An 18,248-nucleotide genomic window follows, 5' to 3' on the forward strand; every position below is an offset into this window, starting at 1 on the left:
TTGAAAATATGTGAATATTTTTTAAATAAATGACAAAATTCAAGGATATATAGTAGTTTGTACGACCAAATATTACAATTTCAAGGAACTTTCAACTTAGTTCAACATAAAATTTCGAACAAGGGATTCCAATTTTTTACCCCTGGTTGGGAATATATATACCTTAACCAGTCGAACTAACCCGAAACAAATAAATTAAATATGATTAGAACAGTCACAAGACAAACTAAACTTACATTTTAAGAGAATACGACATATATTAAAGTAATAAAATAATACAGAAAAGGTCCTTTGAAGCGTATCTGATACATAATAATGTAAACAAAAGTTATAAATTATGAGAAATAGAAGAGGAAAGAACAAAAATAGTTAAATCAGATCCTTCAGAAGTTTGCTTAATTTTTGAGTTGCAAGTTGATCTGATGTCAATACTGATTGCTTCACTTCAAAACACCGAAGGACTTTCTAACGATCTCAGTCACTTGAAAGCAGGTTAAGAAATGCTAAGGATACCCCTAAAGCTCTGCTGCATCTTTAGGTAATTTCAGAGCTACTGTTTAGATTTACATATACACTCTGGATATGGGTTTTCGTAGAATGACTCTTCAGTCCTGAATCGCGCTCGACCCTTTATTCCAGCCTGTGGACCTCTTCGTCTTCTCGGACCCCCCTGTCTGTGACGATTGTTAATGTAAATTACATGTTGTTTTGCTCTTTAAATAGACAGCTAAATAAAATTGCTTATAAACATTTTGGAGTTTGGTGCCTGCCTATATTTTGGAAGATGTGGAAGCAACTCTTGTAAAGACAACTGAGTAGGCAAATTATACAACTTGCAACAAAATTTACCTGTTCTTATGCATCCGCAGGACATGATCTGATAGCGAGGACCCTTCTGTAAGCTGTCCCTTCTCTAGCTTATCAAAAAGTTCAACAAGCCCTTTCCTGCAAATGATAAACAGCGTTGGTCATGGAATAGGAGGGGATAACAGAGCAGTCCGGAGAAACTTCTATTAACATCTATCTCGTGAAGATAAAACAGGCATCAACATCTATCGTGTAAGTATTGGATATTCAAAATCATTTCAAATATGCTCAAAAATGTACCCCCAAAAAAAAAATCGCTATCCGAGGAATGTTGTATATACTAAACAGCAGATGAGTTTATGATGAAAAACTTTTCCCAAGAAATCTCACCGAGTGAGTCTTAGCATTTGCTTTTTCCTTTTTTTCCTTCTTTGGCATCCATGAGCACCCATGCCACTTGCATGCACCTTAACTATTCTCACAGTCCTTAATAGATTAGATTGGCAAGGTTGGCAAGGTAACTCATTGGATTTTACATGCTAAGTAGGCATTTACGATGAAGTCAAACCCATTCTCTTTTACCATTTGCTATGGTCATTGCAAGCAGATCCTTCAAAGAGTTTTAGGAACATACTAAACTCTGAAAAAGTGTCTCTAGGTTATTAACCCTTAGAGTTGCTTGCACTACAGAAAAAGTATTAAAAATAGTCATCATATAAAATCAAGTGTGAGGACATGGGAGTAAAAATTTTGCAGGCATAACTGATTCACCGACGGCTGAGATTTAACGAATATCATCATAAGTACGGCCTAAACCTGTCATAAAATACTCCCGAGAAAGGGGCCTGGCTGCTTTCAAGTAATCGTTACCTCTCTGGAGTGATGGTTTTGCGGTGCCCTAGATACCTCCGGTGGCCCTCTACAGCTCTTGCCATGTTCCCTGAGTATGTTGGGATAAAAACGTCACTCTCAATTGAAATTATATAATCAAGTGCGGCACTCTGAGAAGCATGATTGGTGAATGGCTTCAATTCTTCCTCTGTTGCAAGTGTTTCCTGTTAGGAGACCGCAATTAGCTATAATTGCACCAAATTTGTGGATTGGCATAACTATACCACTTCTCATTGAGGTTGTAAGAAATTATGGTCGACTAACTTTGGTAACAATATTTGGAAACCGAGAAGAAAGCTCAGAAAGTCGAGTATCACCACCGTAGATTTCCCCAGCTGCAATGTAGATTAATGTTGATGGAAGATAACCAAGAGCCTGCAGGAATATTCCCACTTCCTTGGGAGTAAGTGGACAAAGGCCTTCTATTCTTTGCTCCGTTGAGTTTATATTTTTGATCTTCCAATGAGGAGTTTTCTCCCTATAAAAGAATAACAACATTGAGCAACAGAAAAAGGATGAAGACTGACACAACTTCCACATATTTTATTTCTAGAGAAGTCGAACATACTGACACACACAATATTCACCTCATTATTTTTAGCTCTTCGGCTTCAAGACGAGTCAAACCATAAGTACAACCCGTGAAGGAGAGCATATCTTTCTCATATCTCAAATGAAGGGCAATATATCTTCCTCCACGCAATCTAAGCCGCTCGACCAGCGTCTGTGGTGTCACCGTCATGCATGCTCAGAACCTAATTTAGCAGGAAGCCCCATAGGAGACCTCTTAAATTTATAGATACTGGAAAAAAACACTATAGGAAGCCTAATTTGACGTTCATTATCACCCCACTCTAAGATGATTTTTTCATATATTTCTAGATGAGCGTTTTAAAGGATTTTAAATCCTTTTTGGCTGTGATGTTACTTTGATGAGAATTTCTGAATAGTTTAACCTACATCAATTCAAAAATTCAAACATCTCCAGCATGTTCGACGTCTAGAAATTTGGATAAAGGCATTAAATTATCTGTGCAGCACGTGCTAGCAAATATTTTAAAACTAGCAACAATCCAAACCTTTCCGAAGTTCTCAATTGGAGGAGCAAAATGAAGGGCTTCATACATAGCACGACATCTGAGCCTTTGAATATCTAGGGGCAGATCGTTATTTGCTAATCGAGAATCAGATTTTGCAACATGAATGACCTACAGAAATGTACTTGATAAGACTGCAGCAATCATTCCTAGAAATTATTAAACAACCAATTCAGAGGGAAAGATAAAAAATTGAACAGGTGTAGCATTTCCAGCTGAACAATTCAAGATATAACAAGAAAAGAATTTAAATTTTAACCAACAAATATGCGTCTGGAGACTACAATTGTAATTTCAAATTAAATATTGAAATTGCCAAGTCTGACATCAGAAACATTCTACAGAACTTCAGAATGATACAATAGACTAAGAAGTTTTGATTAGAGGAAATCAGCTCTTTAGATTAAAATCACATTTGTTTCGGTTTGTGGTCAGATCTCTTGTCCACTACTGTGCATCCAAACTAAGGATTGTAATCAACATCGAAAATGAAGAAATCAACTGGAAAGCAGATTACTAAAGAAGAAGAAGGCTCCTCGTTTTAACTTCAAACTCATATATAATAGTTGTTGAAACATTCAAAATACCTGATAATCTTTCCATAACCGTCTAATCTCTTCATAGTAACCAAAGCCAGACCATGAAGTGAAATGCTTACGAGCATGGGGAATAAACTCCAATTCCTTGGGGAGCTCCTTGACTATCTTAACATCATTTTGTAAGGTTTTGATAAAGTGATTTTCGTCGAAAATATCTGAAAATGCACTGTGAAAATTGTATATTACTTATTGGGGTTAAATTAAAAACAGAATCAGCAATTAATTGATCCATAAATTGACAATAAAAAATAAATCTAAGTACCTTGTATCATGCCAAAACGAACGTTTATCCAATTGAGGAATAACTAGGGTCCCATTCAAGATGTGTGCCACAGCCACCATGTCAGAAATCTATTTTTAAAAAGAAATATGTCCTTCAAACAAATTCTTATCAACAAATTTGTAAACCATAAATTATTTCTGGGGTAGTAGATAAGACAAAATAAGTAATCTAACATAAAAGTTATAGAAATAATATTCAATCTGAACGACTGAACCCGTGAACATTATTAATCAGAATTAACAACATTGGACAACAACGTTTGGCATCAAAGTGTTTGTAATCATCGTATGTTCACACACACAACTAGATGACATTCTAACGTCGGGAATATTTGGTGAATTTCCTACCTCGAGTAATATAAAGTTAGCAACTTACACCAGCTCGCATTTGATTTAGTCCTCCATTACTTCTCACTGTGATGTAATGATCTGAAGTTTGGGCAGCTGTCACAGGAACAAGAAATTAGAATAAAAATGATGATCCATTAGTGTTCTGTGTGCAGACATTAACTAAAGGGCTGTTTGGATGGACTGAGAAAAAATGTTTTTCAAAAAAATCATTTTTATTTAAACTCATTTGATAAAATCTAGTTAAAATACTCTTCAAAAGCTATTTTGAGTATGGTTGTCAAACACTTTAATTTTTTTTCGAAATGATTTATTTTCAAAATTAAACTCTTGAAAAGTTAATCCAAGCACACCGTAAGAATCTAATAACTTGAACCGTGTAAAGGAAAATCGGCACAAAAATTTACACGGTAAATAAAATCTTAAAACTCTTCTCTTAAACTTCAATAACAAATGAGATCACAACTGCTACGTGAACATGCTTGCACTCAAGAACTAAAGGAACAAGGGGACACAAGTACCTTCATATCTTGATGTAGGCTTGACACAGGGATGGAATCCATAACTCGATGGAGCATTCCATAGGTGATCAACAGATTTCTTCATAGCAAAGGGTACAACCAATTTAGTCACAGCTTTTTTTCCCTTCTTTAAATAAGAAACTATTCATTAAAGCACAAATAAAATTCATTTCCCTCGGAATGAAGGGTTTGTTTGGAATGACTAGAGAAAAAAGCAATTAAAAAATCATTTTTATTTTAACTCCTTTAATAACCATTTAAAATACACTTGGAAAGTATTTCAAAAGTTATTTTGAGTGATTGAAACACTTCAATATTTTCTAAAATGATTTGTTTTGAAAATTAAACGCTTCAAAAGTTAAACCAAATGCACTCGAATTCTACTTACAAGAAAATGCCCTCCAATCCCTTAGGACCATTGAGTGGGTAGTTACAAAGAAAAATTACTGTGACAGTGACACCGACAAGAAGTCACTGTTCTTTCGGATTAGAATATACTTTCCTTTTTCATAAATTTCTGAAAACATAAATAAATAAAACAAAAAAGACCCATGATAAAAAGAAGCTGCTTTCAGAATAATTAGAACATTGTTGAAGGCGTACAAAATAATTTAGCACTAGGCACAGTTTCCTGAACTATAGTGTTTGTTATTCAGCCTCTGATTGATATTCAATCTTTGAAAGATTGCTTCTTCAGAACATGTATTTCAATTCCCAATTATCAAATCACAGGCAGCTACCATGTCGGAGATAAAAGGTCGATCATGGAAATGAGGATAAGAAACCAAAAGTTAATATAATTCTTGCAACAAAACAACATACCAAACAAGAAAATGAAATTATAACGACAATGAGGCGAAGAAAGCACCATACTAGCTCAGATTTAGATTGAAATTTCTCTGGCTTCGAAAACAACGGTTTCTGTTCATCTTCCAGAATGTTTCTGGTGCAGAACAAGAATACGAAGATGGAAGATGCAAAAATGAAAATCAAGCAAAGGGTAAGAGCAAAACGGGATGATTTTCGTAGGAGAAATCTGGAAGTTGATGGGATCCTGTGTTGGGCAAAGCTTCGATTCACCATTTCAGCTACGGATCTCGATCATTTCTCTCTCTCGATTATTCTTCAACAATTTTTGGCGCGTGGAGCAATGTGACGCAGAGAATTACCTCGTTCCTACTGAAAATCTCTTCTAGCAGCAATTAATACAAGCAATTGAGCTCGATGCTATCTCCGAAATAATTTCCGAAGTGGTTTTTCTTTCTTTCTCTTTTCCCTTAAATCTCTATTTTTTTTCCGACAACAACGCATCCGGTGGGAATCAAAACCTACTTCTCGGTAAGGATTAGTTGATAACAATTAACGTTTATACTTTAGTTTAACTGTCTAACTTAGCTTTGAAATGTCCAAAAAAAACATAGCTTTGAAGTTAAATATTTACATTTGAATAAGGGTTTGGATTGGTTTATCAACTCTCATTTGAACCGAGTTTGGTTCAAATAAATGAAAATTTTAAAGATTGGATTAATTTGAGTTATATTAGGTGAACCTATAAACCAATCTAAACCAGTCCGAATTTATTATTAACTTTAAAATATATATTTTTTATTACTTATAACACAATTATTTATACATATATTCATTTTAATTTGATTTAAATCTAATATTTTTTTAATATATTATTCAACAACTCTTAAAAGTGATTTTTTTTTTTTACTTTAGAAAGAAAATTTTCACTACATAAATTGAAATTGAGTTGTTAATCTTAATTCAATATATGAAAATAATTAAATTAGATTTTTACATATTTATGTTTTGCTTCTTTTTAGAACAAAATTCTAAATAAATGATCCAATTAACCCGAATCAATCCAACCCAAATATTTTATGGTTGGGTTGGGTTTATTTTTTAATAAGGGTTATTTAGATTGAAAAATTTTACAACTCAAACAATTGTATTGTGTCTAAAATGTCTTTTAATCTAACTCAACCCAATCCATGAACACCACTACATTTGATCGATAAATAATTATAAGTTTTACTTTTTTAAATAAATAAATGAATTTTTATTCTAAACAAATAAAAATAAATATTTGGCATAAGGGATTTGTATTATATAGCGAATTCAGGAAGTTATTTACATTTAAAAAAAAAAGTAATATTATAGAAAAAGACAAAATGTGACAACCTAAGTTTTCTGAAAAATTTTAAAATTTTTCTGAATTAGGATGTGAAGATTGAGACAAAACTTAATTATCGTGTTTAAATAATTCAATTGTAAATTAGTATAGTGAGGAACTAGGGGTTTGTTGTAAATTAATTGAATGATTTAAAAGAGTTGGATTTTATTTGAATTTAATTCAATTGGTGGATTTATATTTCGAATTGAATAATTGGGTTAAGATAATTTTTAATTAGAATATATGGGTGAGATTTAATTTTTGGAATTTAACGTGGAGTTTGAATATTATTTGGGTTTTAATTTTGTTGGGAGGAGATTTATTTGTTTGGGGTTTGAGGTGATGAAAAAGAAGGATTGATATATATATATATATAGGAAAAGGATGGGTCTCTCTTTGCATGCTTGGATCCACCGTGCAAGCGTCTTCTAGCTGCCATCTGTCGCTTTGAATTTTTTGTTTTGGGTAAGTTTTTCTTGGGATTTGTGGGTTTTGCTTGGAGTTCATAAATACCTATTGGTTCTTTGTGCATATGCATTGATACCCATAACATGTTAATGTTAGATTTGGATTTTAGAAGATAATAGTGTGTTGTCCAGCGAGTTCGAATTGAATTCGATAAGGTTTTGGGTAAGTATTTGAGGTTCCATGTCCATGTGAAGCGTTAAGGGTGTTGTAAATTAATGATTGTGGTCGCGTGCAGGTTGGGTTACTTAATTGAGGTTTCAAAGGGGTTTCGCATAAAGTCACTCCTTGGATAAATTGTCTGGCATTTTTTCGTTAGTTTTATGATTGAATTAGGTATTGCTATGGAAATTAAATTTGGTTAATGTTTTAGTGGCCGATTCAATAATTTTACTCAAGATAAAGAAGGGTTTGGATTGATAGTTTGTTTGGGCTTAGTATCAAGGTAAGTAATTTATTACCGGTTCGCCCTTGAACTCCAGATTGATAATGAGATTGTGAATACATTGAACACATGTTCTATTGTGATAGCATAATTTGCCATGATTGACCGATGTATGTACTGTCGAATCTATTCTGGGAACTCATGAGTTACTTCACCATGATTATTAGAGTATGATATGGCTCATGATTATTATAATATGATATGGCTTGAGATGAAATTGGACGTTGTATGTTGTATGATAGACTGATGGTATTATTAGCACTCCTATCGGACTATGTACATCCCCTATGTATGCTTTGGTATCCTTATGGGATTGTTACCTATGTTTTTGATATCGTGACTATTCAGAATCACTTCTTATGAAAGTGTGCCTTCGGGTTTGCCCCTTATGCCTATGCCTATGCCTATATTCAAGATGCACACATTTTTTGCCTCAATAGAGTGGCTAACATGTACACCTAGTGGGTCACTTACTTTTTTTTTTTTTTTTTTTTAATACTCACTCGTTTATCTACGTTTTTTTCAAATAAAGGAAGGGACATAATAGAAAATGACAAGAAAAAATGTGATCGAGCCACTGGGATTTGTCAAACGCTTCTGCATATGTTTTATTTTTCTCATGTTTTTATGTTTTAATTTAGAAGTTAACCATTTAAATCCTTGATTGATTTATTCAGATATTTATTTGATTTTTTTTTCAATTGGTTTTGGGGTACCCTGAACAGTTAAATTATTTTCTTTGGGATTTTGTATTAGAAATTCATTTTATGAAACTTTATTGGATTTAGACATGTTTTGTGAAAAATTCATTTTGTATGGATGGGTCAAATTTTGAGGCCCAGTCGAAATTTCGTCCATATTTAAAAAACATTCAAAATTTGGCCTTCTAATGACATCGATCGCGTGTGAAATGTTTGTTTAGTCCCCAAAACTCTCGGTGTCATGCATGCATCCCATATTCTCGCTCATTTCTCTTGTTTTTTGACTTCTTCCTCTCGTGCCTTCCTCTCGTTAAAACACCCCTAGCATGCACTCGACTCAGATTCTCGCGCATTCCTCTCGCTTTTGACTTCTTCCTCTCATTCTTCATCGAACAGAAATCAAACGTTTTAAATTTTAATTTGCAGTCCAGACTCCCTCGTTCATCTCGCTTCATCTTCTTTTCTCTTCCTTAATACAACATTTTCTCTCTTTCAGTCGTCGATAGAAACCACAAGTTGCATGCGTCTAATTCGATTTCTATACCATCAAACGCCAACAAATTGTGGACAGTTTTCTTCTATTGGTAACTTTCAACGCATGTGAATTGTCTTGTTTGCTCCTTTCTACACCTCCAAAAGTTAAGGTAACACTGGTACAAATTGTGGTTTACATATTCCATTTCATTGGATATCATAAATCATCCTTAGATTTAGATTTTAGAAAGAAATGAAAGGAAATACGGAGAGGAAGAAGGGAGGGGGAAAACAAGAGGAAGAAAGGAGAGGAAGAAAGGAGACAAAAAATGAGAGAAAGAACAAGGGGAAGAAATGAGACAACGAGGGGAATGTGCGAGAGCTTGAAATGAGATTTTTACATAATGCAAGATAATGTGATTTTTGTTTCTTTTTTCTCTAATTTCGTTTTTTTTTTCTTTTACCTGCAGTTATAATGGCTAATATGAAGATTGCCATAAAGGATCGTTTTTTTAGATAGGCTACATGTTAGGTTTTATGTCCTAAAACTCGTGGTTTGTGAACTATAAACTCATTCTATAAATCAATAAAGTTGTTATTGAAGTTTGATTCAATAAGTTGCATTGAATATATGAACTGCTTATTTCCTTTTAGAAATAAATTCAGTAAACTAAAAGATCAATGACTATTACATGAGTATTTGAACTTTATGGAGACATAAGAGTGGATCAGGTTCGAATAAATAGTCTAAATGATCTATAGTATATGAATAAGGTTGAGTGCCTTATTCTGATAACACCGAAGTGATATATTCATACATGTAGTGATAGAAGGAGTGAGAGTGTCCTGTGGAATGAGTTTGTGCAAGATCGGACCAAGAAATAAGTCACTTTTACTTTATAACGTTTTTTTACTATTTAAGACTGACTATTTTAAAATGATGACCTAGGTAATTTGACCTTAGTCTCGAGCTAATTATGAACTCTTGTTTATTCGGGATTATCCTTAGATTTGTGTAGGTGAGGATTGGCTCTGAAGGAAATTGTGCATGGGGATTTCCATGAGCAGTGGAAAGATCATCCCAGATTACAATCATATATGAACTTTACAATTACATTCATAAACAGAAACATACGGTTATGCATTCATAACATAAATTACAGCATGATAACACAAATAAATAATCAAGGAGAAATCTACACGCATTTGTAGACTCATCGCCAAACTCCTTGCTCACGAACGCTCGAACACAGCAACCTCGAATGCTCGTCCAACACGATCGCTACACAGCACGAAGATCGCGCACTTGAACTCAACGATCACCTCGATCACAAACACCTCAACAACACGAACGACCTCCACATAACCTTGATGGCGTCGAGTTGAGTATGACACCACCAAGGGTATTCCCGGTGTGAGAATCCAGATGGTAGGCTGTGTGGACTTGGTTTGAGGCAGAAGACGAAGGAAACAACAATCGTGTAAACATTGAGCAATTGAGAGATAGCATAACCTATCGTATAGGTCGATGTCCAATCGTTTAGCAACGTTTAACTCGCGTGTCTGTCACCTACAAACATTATACGATCGTTTACTTTAGTCAAGCTGTCGCTTAGTAAATCCTGTTTACTCGACAACTTCCGTGAGAGTTTTTATGAGAGAGAAAATCTCAAATTCACAAAATTTCACATTACTAAAATTAGGAAAATAATTTTCCTTTTATCTCACGGTTACCATGAAACCACCAATAACCTCTCACTCAATTGGTTATTAGAGAAAAAGATTTAATTATCTAGTAATTAATATAATTATAAATATAAATGATAACCAACTTATCATACTATATTTATAACCTATAGTTTTAATATTTCATCTTACGAAACATATAAACCATAGCTCTTTTTCTCTTCTATAGTACTTAATGTAAATCTCATTTACATTAATCCTCCACAAGATGTATCTTATACATCATACCGATCATATCATATATAACTGAATTACCTTTTGTCAATTTGAATATTTCAAATCAATACCAAGAACTGACCCTCAAGTGAATCCATTAAGCTACCAAGGGGACCTTATAGACCTGTAGCTCGAAGCTCCAACGGTACGTGAATAACTAACTAAACTCTGTAGTCATGGGATCCACATCCATTAACTGCCAAGCACTCTACTAAATACCAACAGCTGAACTCTCCTTACCACAAATATATTATGTGTTCATCTTAACCAATTAGCAGTGCGACAACCCTTTCAGATCGTTCGTAAGTACAACTCGACCAATAACTGTTATGCCTCTGTAGTTACATCTAACTCCTTAGGTACCACTGATCCTTCTAATGAACATAAGTCATAGTCCTACTATGACTGAGTCTTCTTTTCCAAATAGAAGTCGAGGCCACTATGTTCAAGCCCCGGAATCAGCCCTTAAGGGAGCAATCTCTCTACTTATCCCTGCTTCAGGAAATGAGTGAATTCCATCCTGTGTAATGAGTTCCCAGCTCCCAAATCAGACAAGTCCCCAAAAAGGTATGCATGTTGAGTTGGTAATTTGGCCACTCTCACCCATACTAATCAAAGGACCGCCCTCAAATGCAGGAGTTCCCAAAACACTCAGAATTGAGGTCGTGTCACCTATGGTCGTTTAGGTGAGATGTAAGTCTCTAGTATCAACGACGTTATATACAGAGTCTGGTCATCTCGTGGTCCAGTCTTATACAAACTCTTAGTATAGGATACCCTTGCTCGCATGTCTCCACGTGAATAGTCATGGTTTACCATTTGTAGTAGTTTACAACACTTGCAAACCTTTACAAAGCGAGTCGTATCCATAGTGTCACCAAGTTCAGGTATCCAACCTTAATCCTTATACTACATATCTATTTAGGTTACCATTTAAGGCATGATCCATTTGTATATCACATATACATGCTTAAGTTCACATAAGATAGTCATGGAACTTTATTTATTAGAAATGAGTAAATGCCATAATGAAATAACAATTATTTTATTCATCAAACAATGTGTATCATTACAAACAACGAGACTCCGAGAGAATTAGGATATTAATCCCAACAGGTTCAACAACGCCGACTCAATAAGCCTCCCATTTCAGGGCTAAGACTGGGTAGCTGGGGACATAGGGTGCAAGATAAAATTCACTCCTATATGCTTTCAGGGATAGTAGAGAGTTGTTCCCTTAAGTGCTGACTCCGAGTCTTGAAAAAGGGGCCCCACCCTCTTATTGGTCCGAGAGGGACTCAAGTTGATGATCAGATCACAAACCAATTGTTCATTAGAGGATCAGTGGGACTTAAGGAACAAGAGATAATCTCGGGGGTAAAACAACCTTTTGACCCATCCAATATTACGAACAACCTATGAAGGGTTAACTTACTAGTCATGGTTATATCGAGTGGACACAATATATTTACAGTGAGGAGAGTGCAACTACAAGCTTTAGTGGAGTGACTCGGTAGTTAACGAATGGGGGTTAATTTGGTGTTAAGAGTTTAGCCAATTAATCTCGAATTGTTGGAGCCTGTGATCTGTAGGTTCATTAGGTCTCCATATTAGCTCACAAACGGATCAACCTTAGAATAGCGTGATAAGTTGATTTGAAACATTCGAATTAGAATTAAGGGAATTAGTAATAATATGTGATATAATTACACGTTTAATTTAACAAAATTGGAGAATCGGTTAATATTTAAATATTAAATTCATGAATAGGGATTCATGATAGGGAATTGGTGATTATTAATTTGATATTTGATATAAAATCAATTAGAACTAATTAAATTATTTAATTAATTATTAATTATTAATTTTATTAGAAAGATTAATTATTGAATTAATTTTTGTAAAATTAATAAAAACTCAAATTTAATTAAAGAATTAAAATTTAAAAGTCAAATTTTAATTTTAATTTTGGAAAAGTTTCAAAATTGAAATAAAAAATTGGAAAATTAGAAATATTGGAAAAATGGGAATTTCCCACTTATTCACCTAGTAGGTTATTCATCGATCCATTACATTTCCAGCTTAAATTCCCAAGGTGGAATTGGAATTCATGCAGGATGTTGATTTGCATGAAAGTCATGCAATATAGCAATGAGATCTGAGTAGAAATTAGGAGGCAATCAATTACAATTTGCTGACAAAAGTGGTTGAAGAAGTGTTTTCACACTGCTGAAAATCCAGTTCTTCACCTCCAATTTCCCTAATTCAAGCTTGTTTTGAGTCCCACAACTCAACCTAAGGCTCCAAAAGAATAGTAGGGAAGACTTTGTGGTGGTTTACGACCAAAAGAAAAGGAGATTGCAGTTGAAGATCTTGATTCAAGAGGTACTTTAAAGGTTAGTGTTGAAATTCTCTTTTTAGTTTATGAGCATGTTGAATTTGGAGCCAAAATTAATGAATTAGAACGCTTGCCTATTTTTCTTTCACTGGTTATTTCTGTATTCCAACACTACAAGCCTTTCATCTAACATTGGGATAAAAAATATGATAAGAAACTTACTGAGAGGCAGCTTTAAATATACAGGAGGTTTGTGTTTGGAAAATTCGTGGATATAGACATAGTCTTTATTAGCTGCACATATTTTTTTGAGGGAGATGAAAAGTAGTAGGCCTAATTTCATGAACTTTGACTTAGATGGGACGATTGAATTATCGAAGGAGGATTTTCTATTGGTGATAGGATTGTGGCGGTCACCTACTAAACTGGTTCGTAGTGTTGAAGTGACGAAATCATTACGATTGAAGTATTTCAAGCATTTAATGATGATGGAAGTGCATCCCACCAAGTTTAAGGAATGTTTTAAGGCATTAGAGTTCAAAAATTGCTTGGATGCAATAAAAGTTAGTCTCGTTTATTATTATGAGTTAGGGTTGATAGGAAAAGACAAGACAAAAAGTAGCATTAATAAATCATTGTTGGATGACATGGAGGACCTTGAATACTTCAACAGCTTAAATTAGGGACATATTTTATGGGAGAGAACCTTTAATGTCTGAAAAAAGCGATAAAGGACAAGGTCAGCTCGTATAAGGAGAAGGTGAAAACAAATAAAAATTACGTTTTGAAATACAATTTACCCAGATTTCCTCATGCGTTCAAAGTATCAATTCTTACATTTTCTTTATCATAAAATGTCTAATGAATTCTCATTATTTTCTAATAAACTAAAATGGTTTCATAGGTTTGGGCATATAAGATTATATCTACTATTGCTAAGAGAGTTGCAGACCGACTTAACAAAAATGTAGTGCCTCGATTTCTAAGGTGGTCATGCTCTCATTCATTGTCCAACAAGCTATTGTAGAAAGATGTCTTCAACTCCCCTACGGTGAGTAACAAACACCACTTCACATTGTTTTAGTATTTAACATTATTTAATATTGTTTACAATATGTTTGTCATGTAAATCCCTAAACTCGTTTTACTAGTTAATTATGCTTAAGTCATCTTAATTACGTGTTTAATGTCATAGTAAGTATATGTTTATGATAATTTTCATATTTGTAATAATATAAAGAGGGCATGCATGTGATGTTAAGGAGAATAAAATTTATGAGTGTTATAAGATAGGTCTCAGTGTTTTGAAGGTAGGAAATATTCCAAGTATGAAGTGTTGAGCTATCGGGAGAATTGAAGAGGAGTTCATACTTAGAAGGAAAACAGAATATCCATGCGATAAAGTCATGTCAATGTGTGTGACCAACCCTTCCAAAATGCTATACAGCCAAGTATTTAAGGAAGGAAAACCGTGCCCAAGTATAGGCCATCAAGTATGTGTAAGGTTATGAAGGAAGTTAAGTTAGCTGTCAAGTTTAATGTGTAGCCAAGGTTGGTGAGAGAAGTATGCGACCAACTTCACCTAAGGTGGAGAAGGAGAGTATAAGCGGCATGCAAATAGCTAAGTTGCCTAGACAAGCACTCCAAAAGAGGATGCTAAGGCAGAATGCTAGGATGGTCGCAAGAAAATCATTAGTGTAAAAGTTGGCAGGCAAGATTGCCATGGACAGATGTGATGATAGGCCACTCAATTGATGTGAAGAGGTGGGTTAAGGAAGTAAATATTAACAACATAAGGTGTGAAAAAAACACTTAAGACGAGACGATGTGATTACGACTAGAAGTATGCGATAACTAGTGATGGGGCTTAAGTGATCGCAAGCTCTATATGATGAAAATTATGCTAAGCATTCGACTTAATCATCGATTAGTAGGCTAAGTGGCAGCCTTAGAGATGCTAAGTTAAGGATTAGCATGCCAGGTGGCGTTTAGTTAAGATAAGCTCACATGCAAGCTCAACTATAAATATAGCTTGCAAAGAAGGAATCGGTTTTGCAAATTTCCAACACCTAAGAAGAAGGATGATTGTCATTTTAAGCTCTCAGAGTATTAAGGGATTGTTGAACAAGCTTAAAGGAACTTGAAATTTTCCAGCCAAATCAAGAGGACTTAATGCTCAGATTCTAAGGTAAGCATATTAAGAAGTTTTTAGCACATTCATGGAAAGAAATTTAGTTAATTGAAGGTTAGAATTAGAATTATAAGGTTTAAAAGATTAGAATTTGAAATGATGCTATGGATGAATGAGCGGGCAACTGCATACGAAGAGCAAGCAAGCAGCTGGCTTACCAAGGTATGCGACAACATGCATATAGGCGTGAAGTAAGGCATGCAGAGGTTGATTGGTGTATAAACATCGAAGTGCGTCCTTGTGACCATTGAGCACTCGATAGAGAGGGTAGCTAACCTTTAGCCAAGAGGAAGGTAAAATGGTTGAATATAAGTGATACAATGAACTCAGTCATGACATGATAAGATTTGTGTATGCGATAATAATAAGTTAATGATATTAACCAAGGGACCTCTTCTTATTACAAGTAAGCCGCAAGTTGGAAGAGCTTATAGATCCTTTGGATAAGTAACTTAAGACAATGGGTGACAAGCTTTTATAATGTTTTCCAATGCTAGTTTTTATGAATGAATTTTAGCGCATAGACAATTCATATGAAGTTTTATATCATGATTTTCTCAATGCGTCTTAAATGAATGTTGATCACATGATCCATGTTTTTTAATGATGAACTTATTTATGAGTTCAGCATGTATTTTCAGTAAGCCTATGCCCATGTTTTATAAGCATACTTGATGTTACAAGGCACTATGCGATGATATATAATTTATGAAGTATGACCAGCTCAAATGAGTATTCTATTTTATGTTCATTTTTTTATGTTTGCACCTTCTATGAACCCTATTCCAATGTTGGTACCAAAGGTATGATAAGGTAAATTTCAGTTATGTTAGGGATCCTTGACATCGAAGGTATGGTAAGGTGGTCAGGACCCAATCCAACTTTGCGTGGACGTATGACTTATGTTATTGAAGTTGATGAGATCGAGCAAAAAGGCTCTCTCTTAACTCAGACTGGGAGGTGATTGAGCAAAATGGCTCTCACTCAACTTAGGTTGGGAGGTGATTGAGCAAACGAGCTCTCACTTCTATCTAGGCTAACGTAATAGGGATTGAGCAAAAAGGCTCTCCCCCATGTTCAGACAAGTGAAGTGGCAACATTTTACAGTATGATACTAATAAGCTTTATTTCAGGATTTTTATTTGATATGATTTTATGTCTTCTAGTGATATTGTTTAAACCCTAATTATGACCATGTAAATATTTATGTTATTTATGAATGAAAGTATGTTTTCCTAAATAGTCACTCAATGAGTATTTTAAGCTCACGTTTTTAAATGTTTTCCTCCTTAGGTAGCGTCAACATTCTGAAGCTGAGTAGATCTGTCAATCAGTCACCATTCAGGATTCTTCAGGAAGTTGAAGCTTAGATGGTTCACCATATCTCTTTAACCTTGAGTTGTCTGTACATTTCATGGGGTTAAGGGTAGGATTTTGAGTTCAGGGTTGTAAATATAAACGCTTAATATCGTTATGTATGTTATGTAAATAAAAGTGAATTTCTCTGCATGGTAGCACCTAAGTTAATAAGTTGGTGTGGAAGTTAAAAATATATTGAATATAAGTTGTGAATTGTATATTAGGTTAACAGTGTTGGGAATGGTGTCCTAAATCTTCTTGTAATCTCGTAGTTTGTAAAATTTGTATAAACATATCATTGTTAATAAAATAAGTGTTATTTTATAAGCATATACTCAATCCAATAAACTAAGATCCGAGGTTATTTCATGTAATTTAAACAAGTATATAGAGACATACAAGTGGATCTTGTTTAAATAATAACCTAAATGATTTGTAGTAGATGGATAAGGCTGGGTACCTTATCCTAGTAACACTACGGATACAACCTATTTTGTAGGTGTTACAAGTGTTGTAAAATGCTACAAATGATCTAATCCTGATCATTCACATGGAGACATGCGAGTGAGGGTATCATATATAAAGAGTTTGTTTATAAGACTTGACCACTAGATGATTAGTCTCTTTATATAACACTGTTGATAATAGAGATTTACATTTCACTAGGATGACCATAAGTGACATGACCCGAATCCTGAGTGAGTTGTGAACTCCTACTCATGAAGACGGTCCTTTGATTTGTATGGGTGAGAGTTGCCAGATTGTCAATTCAACAAGCCTACGATTTTGGAGACTCGTATGACTGGGGAACTGGGAACACAGCTACACAAGACAGAATTCACTCCTTCCCTGATGCAGGGGTAAGTAGATAAATTGCTCCCTTAAGGGCTGATTCTGGGTCTTGAACATAGTGGCCACACCTTCTCCTTGCTCAAGAGGGACTTAGTCATAGTGGGACTATGATTAATTATTCATTAGAGGAATCAGTGGTACTTAAAGAGATAGATGTAACTATAGAGACAAAACGATAATTTGGCCTAGTTGTACTTACGAACAATTTGTGAAGGGTCATCGCACTGTTAATTGATTATATCCAATGGACAAATAAATTTATCTGTAGTTCGAAGAGTGCAGTTGTCGGTCTTTAGTGGAGTGACAGCCAGTTAACGAATGTTGGGTAATCTAACTAAAGAGTTTAATTAATTATCCGAGTGCTGTTGGAGCTTCAATCTATAGATCCATAAGGTCCCCAACAGGGATTTAATCTTTGGATTAATTTGAATTGTTCAAATTAATTGAAGGAATTGATTATACATGATATAATTAATTAAATTGATTATATATGTGATATAATTAATATAATGTATTTGATACATTATATTCAAGGTAATATGAGAGGAATTTGAATATGATTCAAATACTAATTATATGAATGAGATTAATGTAATTAAATATAAATATGATTTATATTGAGAGGAGTTAAATATTTGGATATGATCCAAATATCATTTATATGGATGAGATTCATATAAGTGGATTTAATATAAATGTGATTTATATTAAACGTCATGTATAGTTGAGAGAGATAA

The 18,248-nt window shown here is 34.3% G+C and overlaps 1 protein-coding gene across 2 annotated transcripts; it reads right to left on the bottom strand.

Annotated features, from left to right (window-relative positions):
• Window positions 1–237: 237 nt before the first annotated feature.
• Window positions 238–5,904, bottom strand: LOC120074043 (O-fucosyltransferase 38). Of its 2 annotated transcripts, XM_039027023.1 has the most exons (11): window positions 5,419–5,902; window positions 4,546–4,624; window positions 4,053–4,120; window positions 3,657–3,745; window positions 3,383–3,560; window positions 2,778–2,906; window positions 2,286–2,422; window positions 1,963–2,176; window positions 1,678–1,862; window positions 850–945; window positions 238–674 (listed from the first exon to the last, which is right to left on the bottom strand). In XM_039027023.1, exons 1-11 carry the CDS (start codon window positions 5,626–5,628, stop codon window positions 551–553), a joined length of 1,509 nt encoding a protein of 502 aa, XP_038882951.1. In that variant the 5' UTR covers window positions 5,629–5,902; the 3' UTR covers window positions 238–550. The 2 variants fall into 2 exon arrangements, 1 of the variants encoding a protein (XP_038882951.1); XR_005480871.1 differs by lacking the exon at window positions 238–674 and having other exon boundaries at window positions 1,624–1,862; window positions 5,419–5,904.
• Between the last annotated feature and the right edge of the window lie 12,344 nt (window positions 5,905–18,248).

The sequence above is a fragment of the Benincasa hispida genome, chromosome 3 (assembly GCF_009727055.1).
Source record: "Benincasa hispida cultivar B227 chromosome 3, ASM972705v1, whole genome shotgun sequence".
NCBI lineage: Eukaryota > Viridiplantae > Streptophyta > Magnoliopsida > Cucurbitales > Cucurbitaceae > Benincasa > Benincasa hispida.